This window comes from Magallana gigas, chromosome 2, assembly GCF_963853765.1.
Source record: "Magallana gigas chromosome 2, xbMagGiga1.1, whole genome shotgun sequence".
NCBI classification, from domain to species: Eukaryota; Metazoa; Mollusca; class Bivalvia; order Ostreida; family Ostreidae; genus Magallana; species Magallana gigas.
In genome coordinates this window covers 5211531-5234837 of record NC_088854.1, presented here as the reverse complement: position 1 = coordinate 5234837, position 23307 = coordinate 5211531, and the positions used below count along the sequence as shown (strand labels likewise).

At 32.4% G+C, this 23307-nt stretch overlaps 1 protein-coding gene across 4 annotated transcripts in view; it reads right to left on the bottom strand.

The window, feature by feature from the left end:
- Nucleotides 1-648: 648 nt before the first annotated feature.
- Nucleotides 649-23307, bottom strand: part of LOC105317981 (uncharacterized) — a 33871-nt gene continuing 11212 nt past the window's right edge. For 2 of the 4 annotated variants that reach the window (XM_066074659.1, XM_066074660.1), the window contains 15 exons: nucleotides 22599-22722; nucleotides 21191-21302; nucleotides 20899-21029; nucleotides 20727-20777; nucleotides 19194-19300; nucleotides 16863-16986; nucleotides 15900-16011; nucleotides 13208-13338; nucleotides 13045-13086; nucleotides 8245-8318; nucleotides 6396-6519; nucleotides 3693-3804; nucleotides 3413-3543; nucleotides 2201-2274; nucleotides 649-2041 (listed from right to left, as the gene is read on the bottom strand). In XM_066074659.1, coding sequence (XP_065930731.1) covers nucleotides 1937-2041; nucleotides 2201-2274; nucleotides 3413-3543; nucleotides 3693-3804; nucleotides 6396-6519; nucleotides 8245-8318; nucleotides 13045-13086; nucleotides 13208-13338; nucleotides 15900-16011; nucleotides 16863-16986; nucleotides 19194-19300; nucleotides 20727-20777; nucleotides 20899-21029; nucleotides 21191-21302; nucleotides 22599-22722 — 1554 coding nt within the window. In that variant the 3' untranslated portion in view covers nucleotides 649-1936. The remainder of the gene's footprint in view (nucleotides 2042-2200; nucleotides 2275-3412; nucleotides 3544-3692; nucleotides 3805-6395; nucleotides 6520-8244; nucleotides 8319-13044; nucleotides 13087-13207; nucleotides 13339-15899; nucleotides 16012-16862; nucleotides 16987-19193; nucleotides 19301-20726; nucleotides 20778-20898; nucleotides 21030-21190; nucleotides 21303-22598; nucleotides 22723-23307) is intronic. The other 2 variants (XM_034447151.2, XM_066074661.1) reach the window with 2 other exon arrangements.

Sequence of the window (23307 nt, the reverse complement as noted above, 5' to 3'; positions counted from 1 at the left end):
TTTTCAACGACGTCGGACAATCCTGTGTTTATCAGCTGCATCTTGTGGTATGTTAATATTATATTTATAAAAAAAATATAGTTATATATTTCTTTACTACCATGATAGTGATTAGGGCATATTAATTTAATTGCAAGGTTTATACTTAATCGTATTTTTGCAGTTAAACTTGCCATAGTAATTTTTAAAACTTGTTTATAAATATCTAATATTCTACACTCAATTGTCTTGTAGGTTTTACATTGATTTGAACAAGTTTCGTCAAACAAATATTTTAGACCCATGCTAGATAACTCGCTTTGTATGGAAACCATCCAGTTATCGTTATTGACAAGCATGCTTTCGTATGCCTCCTTCAAGATAATGTTATTTGTATTTTTAATTTTTAACCAGTATTTGAAAATTCGTAGTTTTCTTCTAATTTACAAAGGAAATCTACCCAGTTCATAATACACTAAATTATTTGTAGTTTTTTTGTTGACCCCAAGAATTCTCTTACAAAAATTGAGATGTACCTTTTCTATATCGGGTGCTTTGTGGAAACCCCAAATTTCACAGGCATATGAAAGAATACAAATCTAATTTTCATTAAATTGATTGGTGGCGATCCTTTTTCGTAGATCATATATTAACAAGAAAGCAGAAATATATTTTGATTTTTAATTTTAATCTGCTGACAAAATATGATGCATATTTTTCAAAACATTATAACTTGTCTTTTGAAACAAATATACACATACATTGATTATGTTGGAAAATGTGAAAACGTATTTGAGATACACACATACATGTTTAGATATAAATCACACCGAAAACCTGATTGTAAAAATGTATACATATATTCAACACGCATAAGCTGTTAGCTTCCATCATCACAGAAAACTAATTAAATCTTTCCAAATGAATTCACAAGAATTCAAAGAATATTTGAAAAACCAATAACAAATGTACATGTATAGTTTATAATAAGTAAATATCGTTTATCTTCTCATCAACTTGAGATTGAGCGTGGTAGGTTTTATAATATCCAAAGAAACGAGAGAGTTTGAAAACTATGTTCAATTGCAATATCACAATTATGATAACACTTCGAATTCTGTCTTTGAACTCATTTAATTACTGCCAACAAAGAATATCAAAGAGTTGTGTAATTTGTGCAAATACCTTTATAAATGCTTAAAATTAAGATAACAATATCATACTATTTTTGTTTTGTCTTGAGAATATGCTCTCCATTTTCTTATTTACTAGAATATGTATAATCTCTGTTTTACCATTGTCATTGTACTATATATACACTGATATCCCGCAGACTAATTTAAGATCGTGATTTTTAAAAATATCTACATGTTTGTGCAACTTATTTATGTATATACGTTAGACCAATGAATTGTTCTTGGTATTAATAAACAATACAATAAGGACTTCTATAGGAGTAATAACTGTCCTGACTAATCAGACGCCTGTATGCAAAACAGTACAAAACTTCTCTCTGTCGGCATAATGCAGGCATGGGCGGTCCAGAAATGTTGCCCAGGGGGACAAGTGATTCCGGGAGGGGTGAGGGGTCTGAGGCATTTTTGTGTTAATTTACAATGAAATTAAGAAGTTTGATTTTCCAGGATGGACCCCGATCCCTTTCGATCCGTGCATGGTACACGTGAAGTAACTTGTCAGTCATTCATTTTATAAAAATTAAGAAAAAGTCAACATTTAACTTAATTTTATCATAGAGTTAAAACAACAACAAAATGTCATAAATACAAGTAAAATCAAAAATTTAGCTAGCACACTATTGCCGGTATTATTTCCATTCGAAAAAAAATACGTTTTGCAGCATGCACGTTTTCTGCGTCTGTCCTTTCCCCACATTCCTCAATATCATCCAGATGGTTGCCTTTTTGGAGATGATAAACACCACTGACGTTACTAACACCTACTTGACTTGTTGATCTTTGTCCTTCATTATTTTCCTCTCCTCTTCTAATTCTCTCCTTATTTTCAGCAGTTCCTCCAGTCTTTGTAGTTTGGCATCGTTTTCCTAATAATAATATTTGATAAAACATTAAAACGGAATCAAAATCTGTCTAATTTATATTTTATTATTTTAAAAAACAATTTTACTAGCTGTGTCCCACTTATGTTCGTGACAAAGATATGAACACTCAACAACTTGAAATATATCATAGATGTTCTGTACCTTTTCTGCAGTTTTGTATTTCTTCTCTTTTTTCTTCCCTCCATCTGCTTTGTAACTATTTCCTTTACTTGCCCCTTGATAAGACATAAATTTTAAAAGTTTGTTCAAATTGTTGTGGCTTTTTGCAGTACGTAAACTATGGTAATGGCAATGTTATACATTTAATTTTAGTGTTCGCTCGCGTAACCAAATATAACCAATTCTTTGCATGTGTAAACAGGTATGGAAAATGGCGAGTAACACTTTTATAAAAAGTGTAGAAGTTGCACTTTTTAAAATGTGCAAATTATATGTGCATTGATCAACCTACTAGTCTACATGTTTTGCAACATAGAGATTATTTCTAGATAAAACTAACACTCTCTGCAACAGGTAAAACAGATATCATTTACATCAAGTATGTGTTGCTTTTCACCGTAAGCAGTGTGGAAAATAACCAAAAGGCAACAATTATTGAAGAATTACGTTATGTTAAAAACTTTATAAGAACACATTTGATCTAATAAGAGGACGCACTGGCATTCAAAGTCCATCTAGACAAGATTAGGACCAATTCCAGCAAAAATGTTTATAACAACTAAATTTACCCATGCAGTTTATAATTTTTAAGTTTGAAATATTTTGCATGCGTTCAAAAACATCTTCGCAACAATTAAAAAAGTACTTTGATAATAATGCATGTTTTGCTGTATTGGTTGCTTTATATGTACATTAATACTTAAACTGATTTAAGGTCGGATTGAAGCCAATGTCAAACATGTATCATACCTACGTACTATCCTTATATTATTAATGCATAACAAGATTGAATATGAAACATCTCGGTATTTTATTATTACAACATTTAATTTCAAATTTAGAAGACACTTTGTTTCTGATTTAATGGGTAATTTCTGACCAAGCTGTGTATTATATGGTGCCCTATTTATGGCCAGCGTACTGTGGCTGGGGTGTGAATTATATCTCATATCAACGATTGCATTGTTTAGAAAATATAAGGTGGAAGAAAGTTTAAAGAAGATTAATTTCCATTTATGTGAAGAATTGGCATCATTAAGACACTGTGTTAACCTGCAAATCTTCCAGCTTGGGAACATGACAAAAATAGATTGCTGATCAAACCCTTTAATGGATTGATTCTAATTTCTGAATGGACTAACCACGTTTGATAATACAAGTTATCCTAATATAGTTCTTGATCAGTGTTCTTACCTTTTCTATTCATTGAGAGTTTCGCCCTTTCCTCTTTGACCTTTTCTCTGTATAACTTATCACAGGGGTGATCCCATTTATTCTCTCCAGTAGCAAAATTGAAGTAGTATATATCTCCTTCTGAATCTTGACTAAACAAGAAACACTAGTATACATGTAGATATCATTTTCTTGATCTATTTATTGTATGACTTCAATCTACTAAGTCTGAAGAATAAGCTGTCTACATATTCCAGTGTTATAAAATATCTCTTCATTTTATTAAGACATGTAGTCTTACCATGGTTTCCAGTGGTCTGGTAGAGGGGCACATATCCCCTCCCTAGCGATGTAAATCAGGTGGGGCTCTGTTTTAGGATCAATCCCAATAATTTCTGCATAATCACAAACTTCTAAAAATATATTGATGTACATTGAATAAGATAAGTGAACATGAATTCGCAATCCAAGATAATGCGTTTCAAAATAATTCTTTACGTTTATTACCAAAATCTGACTAGATGACATTGAGAAATAATCATGAACAGCGTCGTAAAAATTAGAAATCTGATTGGTCCATTTAAAATTATTATTTCTATTTACTTTGACGTAAAAAGGATCGGTGTTAATTCCTTTGAGTTATGGCGCATTTGGTTTTTCATTTTGCACGAAAATTTCCGCCAGTTTTGCGTTTTTTTTAAAAACGGGAAAATCTAATAATATGTACAATGATCAGATTGAATATAAAAAATAATGCGAAGAATTTCTATAAAAGTTGGATAAATATTTTTGTGAAATTTTCTTAGCATTTCGAAATCAAAGCTAGATATTTTTTCTTGGTTTCGCATACTGCACACTATACCTATTGATGTGTCGTCACATTGTGTAATTATATTGTAAATATTGCAAGGCATTCCTGCAGTAACCCCAGTAAGAAGATCACCGCGGTCAGTTATACGCCATATTAACTCCAATAAACATTTCTATTTTATTCATTATTTTTTGTTCATTAATCAGGTGCTTTGGAACACACAAAAAAACCATACAAACAATTAACCTATCGTATATTTCAAGATTCTGCCGGTGAACATTCAGATTGTTCTTTGTATACTATAATATAATTTCAATAAAATTGTGTGTTTCTGTCTTGTTCTCTCCAAACTTTCCAGATGTTTATTTAATATATCAAAAATATTCACTTACTCTACAGGCACTTGTGGTAGAACAGATTTATTACTATCTATTTTATATATATTTATTCGTTTTTGGATTTTCTATTTTCGCTTTGTGTAGTATATTCATGAATATTATCCATCTACAGTTTTATTGTACGTGCGCGTATGGTTCTTTAATTTTATTAATTCATATTGTTTTCCATTGGACTGAAAAGTCACACTTTCATTGGTTTAAACATAGCGCGTATTTGGAGTAGTTGCCCTTTGAAATTCTTTAAAATTAGAGTAGTTGCCCTTCGAATATTGACGTCACATTGTTTTGTCTGGAGCAGAACAAAATGGCAGCGTCAAAATTTGATCAAATCTCTGCAGAGGATAGGAAGAAAACTTTTAAAATTGAATAGCAACAAAACATTGTAAGTGAACATAGGTGAAGCAAAGATTTTTAAAGAGTATTTGAAAGGTGAGATTGAAAATTTTGAAGAGTTTAAATGAGTTAAATTGGACGAGGTGTTAGGTATCTTGTACATGGCTTTGCGTAGATCATCGCTATTTGTGAATAAATATGTCGCTTGATAGTCCTCGGGAAAACAAAACACTTATTAGGTTAGTTACTGACTCACTACGGAAATATATTGGGTTGATCAATCTCATAGACGGCTCGGCTTCGCCTTTCCATCTATGAGATTGATCAACCCAATATATAACCTAATAAGTAATAGTATTATCCAATATTTGATTCTCTATAAGTATAAGTAACCGTTCAAACTAAGTAAAATTGGACAATATTTCATTTTCAACGACGTCGGACAATCCTGTGTTTATCAGCTGCATCTTGTGGTATGTTAATATTATATTTATAAAAAAAAATATAGTTATATATTTCTTTACTAACATGATAGTGATTAGGGCATATTAATTTAATTGCAAGGTTTATACTTAATCGTATTTTTGCAGTTAAACTTGCCATAGCAATTTTTAAAACTTGTTTGTAAGTTCTATAATATTAAATTGTCACGAAACAAGTTTTACCTTATAAATGAATACTGAAGTAACGGTTGCTTTTTGTCAACGAAATATCGAAACTAAAACATATTAAACGTACATGTAAATTTGTATTTTGTCTAATGTATTTTTCTTTGTTTATAGGTCCATGCTTTAAACCCTTTAATAAATCTGTTAAACAAAACGGCTGTCTTTTGGATTTCCTTACTGCTCGATTACACATGGCGCTGCAAGAAAACATCTTCAAGCATACCGTAGGAATTTATTTTCCAAATATGCAGCTATAAAAAAAAAATAAGTTTCAATCATAGTAGTGAATTTATCTGAAAGAACTTGTTCGACTTTCTATTGTGGCAGTGAGAAGATATCAAGTTGAATGTTTTCCTGTGTTAAAGTCCTTATATTTTCCGCGGTGTGAATTTTGTTCGTGAGTACTGTTGTTACCATTGTTATTTTATCACCATGAAGAAAGCTGAATTGCAGTATCGTGTTCATCAATTAGAAATCAAACTATTAGAAGCAAAACATAGATCACAATCCAAACAAGTTATTGAAAAACAAACTTTTACACTCGAAACAAGAAAATTGAAGACTTTGAGGCCGCCCAATGTCAAAATCAGATGTTTCTATTAATGATTGGATAGATGAAATTGAAATTGTATTCTCAGCTGGAAACGTTAGTCTATAGTTAATATTTTTGGTCTTCTTACAAGGTTGAAAAGCTGCTCTTTCATTTTATACACGATGCGATTTCGTTTTTAAAAATCATAGATGGTATAAAATTAAATGGGTAAAATGAAATTAAAAATGCAAACGTGACATACCCTTTTCACTGGGTTGATAATTTTCATCATGTTTTTCCTCTAGGACCAAATCAGTCCTATCATTGATCACAGTTTTTTCCTCATTCATTTGTTGTGAGTGTTTTGCGTTCAAACCTCCATCCACCTTATAAAGAAATGTATGTTTAATATGCATTAATTTTCTACGTAACTTAATGGTGATTAATTTTTTTTTACAGATGTGTGTATGTACACAATAACTGTTTCAAGTAGAATAATAATAATAATATTTAATATGTTTTATAAATTGAAAATCAATTGTGAAATTCTATCGTGTGACCATCTCAACAATCAACTCAATCATTTTCCCCAAGGAAGTCGATTGAATATCGGATAAAAAATTGTATAGTGAGACTTGACCGCATTTAGATATAGCGAATATTCTAAATTGTTAAAAACCGTACCCATGCCAACTCTGGGGTCAATAGAAGAAATCAAAGTTCAAAGTAGAACCAATTCATTTAAACGATACATAGAAAGATCATATCCTGTGTAAGACCTAAAATGATCTTTGAACCCCTGAAGGAGCACCAGATTGACCGTAGGGCCATGGTTTTAACAAATTTGAATCTATGCTATCTTAAGGTTCTTGCATAGAAATATCACAAACTGTAGCATTGTAGTTCTTGAGAAGAATATTTTAAAACAATTTCCCAATATATTTCTTTGTTAAACTTTGAACCTCTCTTGGGACCCAAGTATTAATCCTGGAGTAATTATGTTTGAAGAAATTTATAATTTTTACTATTTATACAATCTTTGGTGTAAATATTGGTATTTCGATTGCAGTGGTTCTTGAGAAGAATATTTTTAAGACAAACACCATATTTGCACTATTTCGCAATTATCAGATTTGGTTACATTTGGCCCAGAGGTTCTACGAAAGAAATCAAAATATGTGAAAATTTACAGACATACAGAAAAAAACCGGACAGACTGATGGATGACGAAAAGTATGTCACCAGGAAACCTTAATTGAACCTTCGGATTAGGTGAGCTAAAAACAAATAATTCTTACCATTCACATGAACATGACACGAGCTCAGACTTGCTTAACTTCGATGCAAACATTACCATGATTACCAGTACATTAATGTGCTAAAGTGACTCCTTCAAATTAATCAAAACACGATAAAAACAATCCTGAGTAAATTCACATTTTGTCATGTGTAATGTTTCATCTGCTTTAATACAGACCCTCAATGATGAAACAAAATATAAAACAACACAAATACCAAACGTTCGCCGATTCACTAAAGATACACATTACGATTTTTAACTATCTTAAATTTAATAACTGAACAAATGTAAGATGATTTTCATTTTTATGAATGCGATGAATTTAACTGGAAATGTAACCATGAAGTCACATAAATTGCAGTTCGTTTCACACTTTACTCAGCTGTTATCAGGATTAACACGATTAATAAGTTTCTTTTCAAGTATTGTCTCCAAAGTGCATAGCGCAGTGGGTTAAAGGGTATACTACGAATTTGTAAATCATGATTTCGAATCCCGCTGGGAGTTTTACAATTTTACCTCTCCAAATATTTTTAAAAGCTATTTTTTGGTTAAATATTGTAAAATTTGAAAATTCTAAAACATTGGAAGTATTTCAATTATCATGTACTTTAATCCACATTAATATCGACGGGTGTCAAATACCACCTTAAGAAGCGGAACTTAAGTGAGAATAAAAGGTTATTGGCTCAATTACTTTATTATATTCTACAGTGTATGTATATAAGGACAGTTTTACAAGATGCATCCTACGTACTTTTTTTTTAACAAACATATTAACACTACTTAATACATAAAATATGATCTGTACCTTTTCTGCAGTTTTGTTTTCCTTCTCTTTTTTCTCCCCTCCATCTGCCCTGTAACCATTTCCTTTATTTGCCCCTTGATTAGACATAAATTTAAACATTTTGTCAAAGTTGTTATGGCTTTTTGTAGTATGTAATTATCTATGGTGATAGCAATATTATTCATAAAAGTACTCATTTTAGTGTTTGCTCGCGTAAACAAGTATGGACAATTGTTTGCATGCGTTTGGAAATAGTACTTTCTAAACAAAATATAGTGTACTAGTCTATTAATTTTTCACCATAGAAATTATTATATCTAGATAAAAACAAACACTTCCTGCAACAGAAGAAACAGAGTAGTCAAAAGGAGTAAACCAATGCCCAAATGAGGATGTGTTGTATTTCGCCGTAAGCAGTCAATAATTTCGTTATGTTTAAAACTGTACAAAACACACTTCATTTAACAGGAAGCCCTTAATGACAATCAAAGTCATTCCCGCCAAGGTCAGGATCACTTTTGGCAAAACGTTTTGTAAGAACTATATTTGCCCATACATTTTCTAATTTAAATTTTAAAAGATTTCGCATGAGTTAAAACATAGGTAATCACAGATTACAAAGCTCACCGAGACGAGACATCACCCTTATGAGACTTCACCTTTATGAGACCACCTTTATCATATTAAATGAAAATCATACTTTATGATCTTGGATATTCATGGATTCTGTTTTGACACAATATCGTATATCATCTGTTAAAAAAATTGTATGATAATCATATGTTCATATGTTAATCAATTAAATAATATAAAATTAAACATTGCATCCTATCATATATACAACATATATCATATAATACAATAACAAACCATAATAAACAATGATGAGATATGATATTGTAACGTATGATATGACATTGTATTGTGTTATACGTTATTGTATTTGATCACATGATACAATATCATAATATATAAAACAATATAGTATATTATAACAATATCATATTACAAAATACATCAGAACAATGAAACAATATAATGATATTATATTGTATAATATAGTATGATATTGTATGATAATGTATCATTTTTGATACATAATATGATATTGTATCATATGATACAATATAATTTGATACAACATTGTATCATATCAAATGATACAATATTATGTGATAAAGTAAAATATTATATAATACAATATTATATTATACATATTGTATCATATGATACAATAATATATTTTACAATATCATACAATACAATTTCATGCGATAATATATCATAATATAAACCAATATCATATTATACAATATCGTATGATACGATATTATATAATATTACATTATCATATTATACAATTTCATGTGATATAATTCTATATTACAGAAATTAATATCATATTATACACTATCGTATGATACAATATTATAGAATATACAATATTGTATCATAGGATACAATATTATATTTTGCAATATCTTATGTAATAGTATAATGTGATAAAATAATAAATTAATAATACAATATACTATTATACAATATTGTATCATAATATACAATACCATATATAAGGATATCATGATACAATATCATAACATAAAATATCAAAAAAATTGATACAATATCATATCGTATCATATAACTTTTTATAATATTGCATATGATATTATATTGTATCATATTAAACAATATTGTTTCATACCATACAATACTATATCATAGGAATCATGTTATATCATTTATCAAAAAACACATCTATCTATCGGGCAAGTTTGAGTGAGGTAGGAGATTTCTTTAGCATCCTTGATAATTGAGATCAGGCTCTGCATCTGAAGCAACCTCTGCGTTTCATTTATAATATAGTTAAATCAACTATGCAAGCTATCATCTATAAAACATGTGACCTGTTCCAAAAAAAACTAAACCTCATCCAGCATCCAAAACATATGGCTTAGATTCAGCATTCAAGCCTGTCAGGTGCATCAGTATACATAAGGCGCATCTCCATGCAAGTTTGGTGAAGTTCAGACCAGTAATAACTAAGATATCATCATCAGAGGGCACTAGCAATTAAAACCTTAACCTGCTCCAGCATCCGCAACCTTTGGCTCAGATTCAACATCCATGCCTGTCAGGTGCATCTGTATCATAAGACATACCATCCATTCAAGTTTTGTGAAGTTAGGACCTGTAATTACTAAGATATATTTTTTAGCATCCTTGATAATGGAGATCAAGCTCTGCATCTGAAGCTTCCTCTGTGATTCATTCATATTACAGTTTAATCAACTATGCAAGTTTGAAAAAGTACTATTATCTATTAAACATGTGACCTGTTCCAAAAAACTTAACCATATCCAGCATCTGAAACCTATGGCTCAGACTCAGCATTCAAGACTGTCAGGTGCATCAGTATCATAAGACGCACCATCCATGGAAGTCTGGTGAAGTTAGGACAAGTAATAACTAAGATATAATCATCAGAGGGCACCTGCAACAAAAACTTTAACCAGCTCTAAAAACCTTAACCTCCTCCAGCATCCGAAACCTATGGCTCAGGTTCAGCATTCAAGCCTGTCTGGTGCATCAGTATCATAAGACGCACCATCCATGGAAGTCTGGTGAAGTTAGAACAAGTAGTAACTAAGATATCATCATCAGAGGGCACTAGCAATTAAAACCTTAACCTGCTCCAGCATCCGCAACCTTTGGCTCAGATTCAACATCCATGCCTGTCAGGTGCATCTGTATCATAAGACATACCATCCATTCAAGTTTTGTGAAGTTAGGACCTGTAATTACTAAGATATATTTTTTAGCATCCTTGATAATGGAGATCAAGCTCTGCATCTAAAGCTTCCTCTGTGATTCATTCATATTACAGTTTAATCAACTATGTAAGTTTGAAAAAGTACTATTATCTATTAAACATGTGACCTGTTCCAAAAAACTTAACCATATCCAGCATCCGAAACCTATGGCTCAGGTTCAGCATTCAAGCCTGTCTGGTGCATCAGTATCATAAGACGCACCATCCATGGAAGTCTGGTGAAGTTAGGACAAGTAATAACTCAGATATAATCATCAGAGGGCACCTGCAACAAAAACTTTAACCAGCTCTAAAAACCTTAACCTCCACCAGCATCCGAAACCTATGGCTCAGGTTCAGCATTCAAGCCTGTCTGGTGCATCAGTATCATTAGACGCACCATCCATGGAAGTCTGGTGAAGTTAGAACAAGTAGTAACTAAGATATAATCATCAAAGGGCACCTGCAACAAAAACTTTAACCAGCTCTAAAAACCTTAACCTCCTTCAGCATCTGTAGCCTATAGCTCAGATTCAGCACCCAAGCCTGCCTGGTGCATCAGTACTAGTATCATAAGAAACACCATCAATGCAAGTTTGGTGAAGTATGGACCAGCAGTAACTTAGATATTGCTATCAGAGGGCACCTGCAACAAAAACTTTAACCTGGTCCAAAAACCTTAACCTCCTCCAGCATCCGAAACCTATAGCTCAGATTCAGCACTCAAGCATGTCTGGTGCATCAGTATCATAAGACACACCATCCATGCAAGTTTGGTGAAGTACGGACCAACAGTAACTTAAATATTGCTATCAAAGGGCACCTGCAACAAAAACTTTAACCTGATCCAACAACCTTAACCTCCTCCAGCATCTGAAATTTAGGACTCAGATTCAGCATCCAAGTCTTTCAAGTCCATAAGTAGGTCCAGATGCATCATCCATGCAAGTTTGGTGAAGATAGGACAAGTAATAGCTTAGATACAGGACCTGCAACAAAAACTTTAACCAGGTCCGGACGCCGACGCCGACGCCGAGGGTATAGCATAAGCTCCCCCTGACTTCGTCTCGGTGAGCTAAAAACATTTTTGCAACTATTCAATAAATATAAAGAGTTTTTGCATTTTCAATGGTTTTTAAATACAAATTTAAGCGTTGCTGTATTAGTTTCTTTGTTTGTTTATTTCAAATTAAACTTTAACTGATATAGGGGGCGGGAATGAATGCAATATCAGAAATGTAATATCTGTACACTTTCCCCTACATATTATGCTATTCAATCTCTAAATTAAAGGGACCTAGACACGATTTCAGATAAAATTTTATGTTTAATGTATAAAATAGTTTACTTCTGTATTTTGAATGATTTACCAAAATTTGAATTTTAGAAGTTATGTTACAAGCGAGACACAGAGGAAAGAAGTCGTTGTTATTTAAACAAAGCTCGAATCTTATATTTGTTTACAAAAAATATAAAGTAAAGAAAGTACAATTTCTTTGACAAAATGACTTGTGCAAACAAGATAAACTGATTCAATGTGTTCATAAATAATTTTATCAACATCAAAAATCAACATTAGATTGAAAATGTTACCAGTACAAGACACATGTAAACAATAACAGGACTCTAGCTTTGATTACAAAACAAAGAATTTTCACCTCTGTAACTTAATTTTGACTAGATATTTGGCTTTCAAATTTTGACAAAGCATTATGAAACATCCATATTGAACATTCTTGACATTAAGAATAAAAAAATAAATTTTGAAAAAAATTAGCTCAAATCCTCTCTAAGTCCCTTTAATAGACACTTTATTTCTGGGAAATTTTTGACAGAGCTGTTTGTTATATGTTGCCCATTTTATGACCAACGTACAGTGGACAGGTATCTGAATCTCTTATATAAAGACAATCACACACTGTTTAGAAATTGTTTTAAAAAATAAATAGGGCAGTAAAATTTTCATTTTCATAAGAAGAATCGGTAAATCTTTAACACACTGTGCCCACCTGCAGATCTTCCTGCAGTGGGACCGCCAAGTGCTTGGGAACCTGAAACAGATAAACATATTGCGTAAGTAACCCTTGAATAATTCCCAATGAACAAAGCATAATTCATAAGCATTTGATACCTTAATAATATCCTTATGTAGTTCTGGATCAGTGCTCTTACCTTTACAATTCCTTGATGGTTTCGCCCTTTCCTCTTTGACCTTTTGTCTGTATAACTCATCACAGGGGTGATCCCATATAGTCTCTCCAGTAGCAAAATTAAAGTAGTATATTTCTCCTTGTGAATCCTTACTAAAAACAAGAGGCCCAGGGGCCACATCGCTCACCTGAGCAACACTTGCCTTAATTCTGATCAAATTAGCATTACAGTATCAAAATATCTTGACAACTAAGTACAGTAGATCTTGCTAAAAAAAAATAGAAAATCTGCCAATTTTTATCCACCTCTTTTTTTTGGTAAATACCAAGCCCCTTTTGTTGTTGTACCTGTAAGAAGATTTTTCTCTATTCCAATTTACCCCCCCCCCCCTCCATTTCGTGGCCCCCCTTTTCTCTAGGGAATCATGGTTTCATCAAACTTAAATCTGCATAACCTGTGCTTTCACACTAAGTACCGAGTTTTGGACCGAAAACTTTCCCAAAATATTTTTAAAGATTTTTCTCTATATATTCCTATGTAAAAATTCAAACCGCCATCACGGCCCAGCCCTATCACTAGGGACTGTGATTTTGCAAACTTGAATTTACACTATCCGAGGATGCCTCTACACAAGTTTAGGCTTGTCTGGCCAAATAGTCTTTAAAAAGAAGATATTAAAGATTTTCTCTATATATTCCTATGTAAAAATTCATCCCCCATTGTGGCCTCACCATACCCCATGACTATTATTTAAACAAACTTGAATCTTTACGATCTTGGGATGCTTCCTCTTAAATTTGGGCTTTCACGGCCTTATAGTTTTGAGAAGAAGATTTTTAAAGATTTTCTCTATATATAAAAATTTATCCCCCATTGTGGCCCCGCCCTACCCCCAGGGACCATGATTTGAACAAACTTGAATCTACATTATCTGAGGATGGTTACAATTTGAGCTTTCTTGGCCATAAAGTTTTGAAAAGAAATTTTTTTAAAGATTTTCTCTATATATATTCCTGTATAAAAATTTATCCCCTAATTGTGGCCCCACCCTACCCCTGGGGACGATGATTTGAACAAACTTGAATCTACACTATCTGAGGATGCTTCCACTCAAATTTAAGCTTTTCTGGCCCGATAGTTTTTGAGAAGAAGATTTTTTTTAAAAATTTCGATATATTCCTATGTAAAACTCTTGTGGCCCCGCCCTACCCCCAGGGACCATGATTTGAACAAACTTGAATCTACATTATCTGAGGATGGTTACAATTTGAGCTTTCTTGGCCATAAAGTTTTGAAAAGAAATTTTTTTAAAGATTTTCTCTATATATATTCCTGTATAAAAATTTATCCCCTAATTGTGGCCCCACCCTACCCCTGGGGACCATGATTTGAACAAACTTGAATCTACACTATCTGAGGATGCTTCCACTCAAATTTAAGCTTTTCTGGCCCGATAGTTTTTGAGAAGAAGATTTTTTTTAAAAATTTCGATATATTCCTATGTAAAACTCTTGTGGCCCACCCTACCCCCGGGGACCATAATTTGAACAAACTTGAATCTACACTTCCTGAGGATGCTTCCATTTTAATTTGAGCTTTTCTGGCCCGATAGTTTTTTAGAAGAAGATTTTTAAAGATTTTGTCTATATATTTCTATGTAAAACTTGATCCCCTAATTGTGGCCCCACCCTAGCCCCGGAGACCATGATTTGAACAAACTTGAATCTACACTACCTGAGGAAGCTTCCACTTTTATTTGAGCTTTTCTGGCCTAATAATTTTTTAGAAGAAGATTTTTTTAGATTTTCTCTATATATTCCTATGTAAAACTTGATCCCCCCATTGTGGCCCCACCCTACCCCTGGGGACCATGATTTGAACAAACTTGAATCTACACTACCTGAGGAAGCTTCCACTTTGATTTGAGCTTCTCTGGCCAAATAATTTTTAGAAGAAGATTTTTAAAGATTTTGTCTATATATTTCTATGTAAAACTTGATCCCCCCATTGTGGCCCCACCCTACCCCCGGGGACCATGATTTGAACAAACTTGAATCTACACTATCTGAGGAGGCTCCCATTTTAATTTGAGCTTTTCTGGCCTGATAGTTTTTTAGAAGAAGATTTTTAAGGATTTTGTCTATATATTTCTATGTAAAACTTGATCCCCCCATTGTGGCCCCTCCCTACCCCTGGGGACCATGATTTGAACAAACTTGAATCTACACTACCTGAGGATGCCTCCACACAAGTTTGAGCTTTTCAGGCCGAACAGTTTTTGAGAAGAAGATTTTTGAAAAATACCAACAAATTTTCAATAATTCTCAATTATCTCCCCTTTAAACAGGGCGTTGCCCTTCATTTGAACAAACTTGAATCCCCTTCACCTAGTGGTACTTTGTGCCAAATTTGGTTGAAATCTGCCCAGTGGTTCTTGAGAAGAAGATGAAAATGTGAAAAGTTTACAACGCCGACGCCGACAACGACAACGACGACAGACAACGGACAAATTGTGATCAGAAAAGCTCACTTGAGCCTTTGGCTCAGGTGAGCTAAAAAGAAACACTAATATAGATCTTATTTTCTTGATCTATTCATTGTATGACTTCAATATACTAAGTTTGAAGACTAAGCCATCTAAATATATATATTCATGAAATAAATATATTTCATAAAATATCTCTCTATTTTATTTCAAAGCTTATAGTCTTACCATGGTTTCCAGTGGTCTGGTAGAGGGGCACATATCCCCTCCCTAGCGATGTAAATCAGGTGGGGCTCTGTGTTAGGATCTATCCCAATAAATTGTGCATACTCACAAACTTCTGAAAAAATTATTGTTGCAAATTGACTAAGATGAATGAACATGAATTAACAATACCAGATCATCCGTTTGAAAATCTTGTTTAACCTTAATCAACAATGTTTAACCACATCTCATAAGAAAAAATTATCTAAAGTATAAAAAAATTAGAAATCTGATTAGTCGATTTAAAGTCATTATTAGTCCCCTACCGGTTTTTACCGAAGGGGACTATAGCTTTCCTTTCCGTCCGTCAGTCTGTCTGTCCGTCCGTCCGTCCGTCTGTCTGTCCGTCCGTCTGTCTGTCCCACTTCAGTTTTACACACTTTTTTTCTTTATGCGTTTGAGGAATAATATGAAATTTGCTCAACAGCTTGTAAATGTCAAACTACAGATCAAGTTTATACTTTTGTAGCGTCTGGTTGACATATTTTCGAGAAAATTAATTTTTCATATTCCATTTTTTTAATGTTCGGGTTCGATATTCTGCATAACAGTGCATTGTTTTCACAATTTCCACAAACCGGTAGGGGACGTGTATTGCTTATGCAATACTCTCAGAATGCTTGTTTCTATTTACTTTGACGTTAAAAGGACCGGTGTTTAATCCTTTGAGTAATGAAACGTTTGATTTGACATTTTGCATTGATTTTTTTTTTTTTTTTGGGGGGGGGGGGGTTCTTGCTTGTTTTGAGGATTTTTTCAAAGAAGCCTAGTTAATAAGCCATGTTAATAAACGTTAGTCTATAGTAAATATTTTTGGTATTCTTACAAGGTTGAAAAGCTGCTCTTTTATTTCATACACGATGCAATTTCGTTTTTAAAAATCATAGATGGTATAACTTGAAATTAAAAAATGCAAACGTGACATACCCTTTTCACTGGGTTGATAATTTTCATCATGTTTTTCCTCCAGGACCAAATCAGTCCTATCATTGATCACAGTTTTTTCCTCATTCATTTGTTGTGAGTGTTTTGCGTTCAAACCTCCATCCACCTTATAAAGAAATGTATGTTTAATATGCATTAATTTTCTTTGTAACATTATGGTGATTATATTTTTTTCAGATGTGTGTATGTACAGAAAAGGCACCGAGACGTTAAATTATACATGTACTTCGATTTCAAATGTGGGCGATCCTTTGACGACAAAATTTTAAAAAAGATAACTGATTTACCCCATAAAATTGAAAATCTTATTTTCAATCGACTCATTAGTGAGAATAATGATGTCACAAGAACTTTTTCAAGTAGAATAACAATAATATTTAATAGGTTTTATAAACTGAAAATCGATTGTGAAATTCTATCGTGTGACCATCTCAACAATCAACTCCAATCATTATCCGCGAGGAAGTCGATTGAATATCGGATAAAAAATTGTATAGTGTGACGTGACCGCATCTAAATATAGCGTATATTCTAAATTGTTCAAAACCGTGCCCCATGCCAATTCTAGGGTCAATAAGAGTTCAAAGTTCAACGTAGAAACATTTTTTTTAACGATACATAGAAAGATCATATCCTAAGACCTAAAATGATCTTTGAACCCCTTAAGGAGAACCAGATTGACCGTAGGGCCATGGTTTTAACAAATTTGTATCTACGCTATCTTATGGTGCTTGCATAGAAATATCACAAACTGTAGCATTGTAGTTCTTGAGAAGAATATTTTTAAACAATTTCTTTAAAATATTTCTTTGTTAAACTTTGAACCCCTCTTGGGACCCAAGTATTAATCCTGAAGTAATTATGATTAAAGAAATTTATAATTTTTACTATATATACCATCTTTGGAGTAAATATTGGTATTTCTGGTGCAGTAATTCTTGAGAAGAATATTATTAAGACAAACACCATATTTGCGCTATTTCGCAATTATCTTCCTTTTAGAGAGGTTTGCGCCCTTTTCTAACAACTTAGAAATCCGTGCAAGTAATGATGCTTTGTACCAGATTTGGTTTCATTTGTCCCAGTGGTTCTACGAAAGAAATCAAAATACTGTAAACCAACTTTTATTCGCGTGCAAGAATTTTCTGCGAGGTTAGCGAAAGCCTCGTCGACGCGAATATTTCTCGCAGCGAACCAGTCCTTGTCATGTGGTTGCTAGAACAACACGGGTTTCGATAAGGCTAGGTCGCGAACATTAGTCGTCGCGAACCAGTTTATCGGAAGTTAATCGCCAAATAACGTCGCCGCGAATAAAAGTTGGTTTACAGTAAGAAAAAAATTTACAGGTATACGAAAAAACAAACGCACAGACGGATGGATGACGAACAGTATATGACCAGGAAACCTTAATTGAACCTTTGGATTAGGTGAGCTAAAAACAAATATTTCTTACCATTCACATGAACATGACATTAGCTCAGACTTGCTTAACTTCGATGCAAACATTACCATGAATTTGCTAAAGTGACTCCTTCAAATTAATAAAAACAATCCTGAGTAAAATCACATTCTGTCATGTGTAATGTTTCTTCTGCTTTAATGCAGACGCTCAATGATTAAACAAAATATAAAACAACACAAATACTTAACGTTCGACGATTCACTAAAGATACACATTACGATTTTCAACTATCTAAAATTTAATAACTGAACAAATGTTAGATTATTTTCATTTTGATGAATGCGATGAATTCAACTGGAAATGTAACCATGAAGTCACATAAATTGCAGTTCACTTCAAACTTTACTCGGCTGTTATCTGGATAAACACGATTAAACTGGTATGGGACACGTTTGTGATTTTACGCATTAATTATCGAAATAAACAATAAAATGAAGTGTAACAATGTAAGAAGTTTCTTTTCAAGAATTGTCACCTAAGTGGATAGCGCAGTGGGTTAAAGGGTATAATACTAATTTGTAAGTCATGAATCCCGCTGGGAGTTTTACAATTTTACCTCTCCAAATATTTTTAAAAGCTATTTTTGGTTAAATATTGTAAAATTTGAAAATTCTAAAACAGTGGAAATATTTCAATTATCATGTACTTTAATCCACATTAATATCGACGGGTGTCCCATACCACCTTAAGAAGCGGAACTTAAGTGAGAATAAAAGGTTATTGGCTCAATTACTTTATTATATTCTACAGTGTATGTATATAAGGACAGTTTTACAAGATGCATCCTACGTAGGTTTTTTTAACAAACATATTAACACTCAACTACTTGATACATAAAATATGTTCTGTACCTTTTCTGCAGTTTTGTTTTTCTTCTCTTTTTTCTCTCCTCCATCTATCCTGTAACCATTTTCTTTATTTGTCCAAGTTTTTATGGCTTTTTGTAGCATGTAATCATCTATGGTGATAGCAATATTATTCATAAAAATACTCATTTTAGTGTTTGCTCGCGTAAACAAGTACGAACCATTGTTTGCATGCGTAACCAAGTTTGGAAATAGTCCTTTCTAAGCATAATGCAGTGTATATACATTACCAAACTAGTCTTCTTATTTTGCACCATAGAGATTATTATATCTAGATAAAAACAAACATTTCCTGCTACATGTAAAACAACGTAGTCAAAAGTAGGAAACCAAGGCCCAAATACAGGATGTGTTGTATTTCGTTGTAGGCGGTCAATAATCTCGTTATGTTTAAAACTATACAAAAACACACTTCATTTAACAGGAAGCCCTTAATGACAATCAAAGTCATTCCCGCCAAGGTCAGGATCACTTTTGGCAAAACGTTTTATAAGAACTATATTTGCCCATACATTTTCTTATTTTAAAGTTAAAAAGATTTCGCATGAGTTATAAGACATTTTTGCAACTATTCAATAAATATAAAGAGTTTTTGCATTTTCAATTGTTTTTAAATACAAATTTAAGCGTTGCTGTATTGATTTCTTTGTTTGTTTATTTCAAATTAAACTTTCACTGATATAGGGGGCGGGAATGAATGCAATCTAAGAAATGTTTATCTGTACACTTTTCCCTACGTATTATGCTTACATTAGATCTACATAAAAACATTAACTCATAAGCCATCCCTGTCTATTATTCTACTATTTAATCTCTAAATTAAAGGGACCTAGACACGATTTCAGATAAAATTTTATGTTTAATGTATAAAATAGTTTACTGTATTTTGAATGATTTACCAAAATCTGAATTTTAGAAGTTATGTTACAAGCGAGACACAGAGGAAAGAAATTGTTGTTATGTTAACAAAGCTCGAGTCCTATATTTGTTTAAAATAATATAAAGTAAAAAAAAATCCCATTTCTTTGACAAAATGACTTGTGGAAACAAGATACACTGATTCAATGTGTTCATAAATAATTTTATCAACATCAAAAATCAACATTAGATTGAAAATTTTACCAATACAAGACACATGTAAACAATAACAGGACTCTAGCTTTGATTACAAAACAAATAATTTTCACTTCTGTAACTTATTTTTGACTAGATATTTGGCTTTTAAATTTTGACTATTAACATCCATATTGAACATTCTTGAAAACATTATTGATAAAGGTTAAAAAAAAGATGAAAAAATTAGCTCAAATCCTGTCTAAGTCCCTTTAATAGACACTTTATTTCTGGGTAATTTCTGACAGAGCTGTTTATTATATGGTGCCCTTTTTATGACCAACGTACAGAGGACGGGTATCTGAATCTCTTATATAGAGACAATCACACACTGTTTAGAAATTGTTTTAGAAAATAAATAAGGAAGTAAAATTTTCATTTTCATAAGAAGAATCTTTAACACACTGTGTCTACCTGCAGATCTTCCTGCAGTGAGACCGCCACGTGCTTGGGAACCTGAAACAGATAAACATATTGCGTAAGTAACCCTTGAATAATTCCCAATGGACAAAGCATTATTCATAACCATTTAATACCTTAATGATATCCTTATGTAGTTCTGGATCAGGGCTCTTACCTTTACAATTCCTTGATTGTTTCGCCCTTTCCTCTTTGACCTTTTGTCTGTATAACTCATCACAAGGGTGATCCCATGTAGTCTCTCCAGTATCAAAATTAAAGTAGTATATTTCTCCTTGTGAATCCTTACTAAAAAAAAGAAACACTAATATAGATCTTATTTTCTTGATCTATTCATTGTATGACTTCAATATACTAAGTTTGAAGACTAAGCCATCTTAATATATATATTCATGAAATAAATATATTTTATAAAATATATCTCTATTTTATTTCAAAGCATGTCTTACCATGGTTTCCAGTGGTCTGGTAGAGGGGCACATATCCCCTCCCTAGCGATGTAAATCAGGTGGGGCTCTGTTTTAGGATCTATCCCAATAATTTGTGCATACTCACAAACTTCTGAAAAAATTATTGTTGCAAATTGACTAAGATGAATGAATATGAATTAAAAATACCAGATCATCCGTTTGAAAATCTTTTTAAACCTTTATCAATAATGTTTAGCCACATCTCATAAGAAAAAATAGTCTAAAGTATCGAAAAAATTAGAAATCTGATTAGTCTATTTAAAGTCATTATTTCTATTTATTTTGACGTTAAAAAGACCGGTGTTTATTCCTTTGAGTAATGGCACGTTTGATTTGATATTTTGCATTGAGTTTTTGGTGGTTTTTTCTTGCCTGTTTTGAGGGTTTTTTCAAAGAAGCGGAAAATTTAATAATATGCAAGTGATGAGATTGAATGTAGAAAAAATAAAGAGTTGCTGTCAAAGTTGGATAAACATTTTGTGACATTTTCGTGACATTTTGAAATCAGAACTATGTATTATTTTGTTCTTGCACATTGCACAATATACCTATTGATGTGTCGTCACATTTTGTAATTATTTGTTAATATTTGAGTGACAACACTGCAGCAACCTCATTTAGAAGATCACCGCGGCCATATCAATAACAATAAATCTCTCTATTTTAAGCTATTTGTTATTCATTTATCAGGTGCTCTGGGAAACAAAAAAAATAGTAATTAACAAATCATATTTCAAAATTAGTCTGCCAGCGAACATTTAAATTGTTTATTCTTTGTTTACTATAAGATAATTTCAATAAAATTGCGTGTTTTTGTCTGGTTCCCTCCGAACTTTCCAATTTACTATATTAAATATAAACTCACTCTACAGGCAATATTAAGGTTTGTAATCGATAGCAAAATTGTTCATCGGCAAATTCAACTCATTTAGACCAATACACCGGTTAGTCGTATCTATACAAATCTATGATATATAATTCTTTAGTGACCAAATTACCACTGAAAGCATGATAGAGATTTTGTAACCAAATTATAAAAAGTGATTCAAAACATCCCCAAATAACTGTATTTCAATAAATAAAATAACGAGGATTTGGTGGAGTTGTGGAATAAACACCCTGGCCTAATGTTGTTACTAAATTAAAAGATTTTTCCATTTATACGACTAACCGATTACTGTTTTCGTAACTCTTAATGTCGCTCTAACCTAGTAACTGTCGACCGTGTCTGTTAAATATGTCATGCTAATAAGCGTCATTCTATAGTTAATATTTTTGTCTAATTACAAGGTAAAAAAAAACTGTTTTTTTATTCTTTACATGCAATTTCGTCTTTTAAAATCATATATGGTTTAACTTAGAATTAGATAATGCAAACGTGACATACCCTCCTCACTGGGTTGATAATTTTCATCATATTTTTCCTCAAGGACCAAATCAGGCCTATCACTGATGGCAGCTTTTTTCTCGTTCATTCGTTGTGAGTGTTTTGCATTCAAACCTTCATCCACCTTTTGAAGAGAAGTATGTTATGCAATAATTTTCTATGTAATATAATAATGATTTTTTTTCAAATGTGAGTATGTACAGAGGTAGCTACAGAACTGTAGCTTCAAGAGAAATTCGGGTTGACGGATCGTGAAGCTACAGTTCAATCCAAGCAAAAACCTGTACAGTTATTGCGCACAAAAAGTTGTGCACGGTATTGGACTTATCAACCTACTTTAGGAATATATTGTGTGAAAGTGTTGATATCAACAAATTTCTGACTCAATTTCTAAAATGTCATTATTTTGTTTGCATCTAATTATCTTTAAAACGCCCCAATAGTCCCGTAAAGTGAGATGGTGTGGTTTGCTTACAAGTAAAGTAACGCGTCTTGATTTTGACGGGAATTCAACACACTACACTTTCAGAGGTCAGTTAGCGTATTTAATCAACTATTGAGGCAGGCAAAGTTCTGAATTAGTAGTAATATATCTCACGATTTATTTGATATGAAAATTTCTAAACAATATATTTTAAGTTAGTTTAGTACGTCCAAACCCCAGCGCAACTTTATGTGCGCGATAAATGTACAGTTTTTGTACGGATGG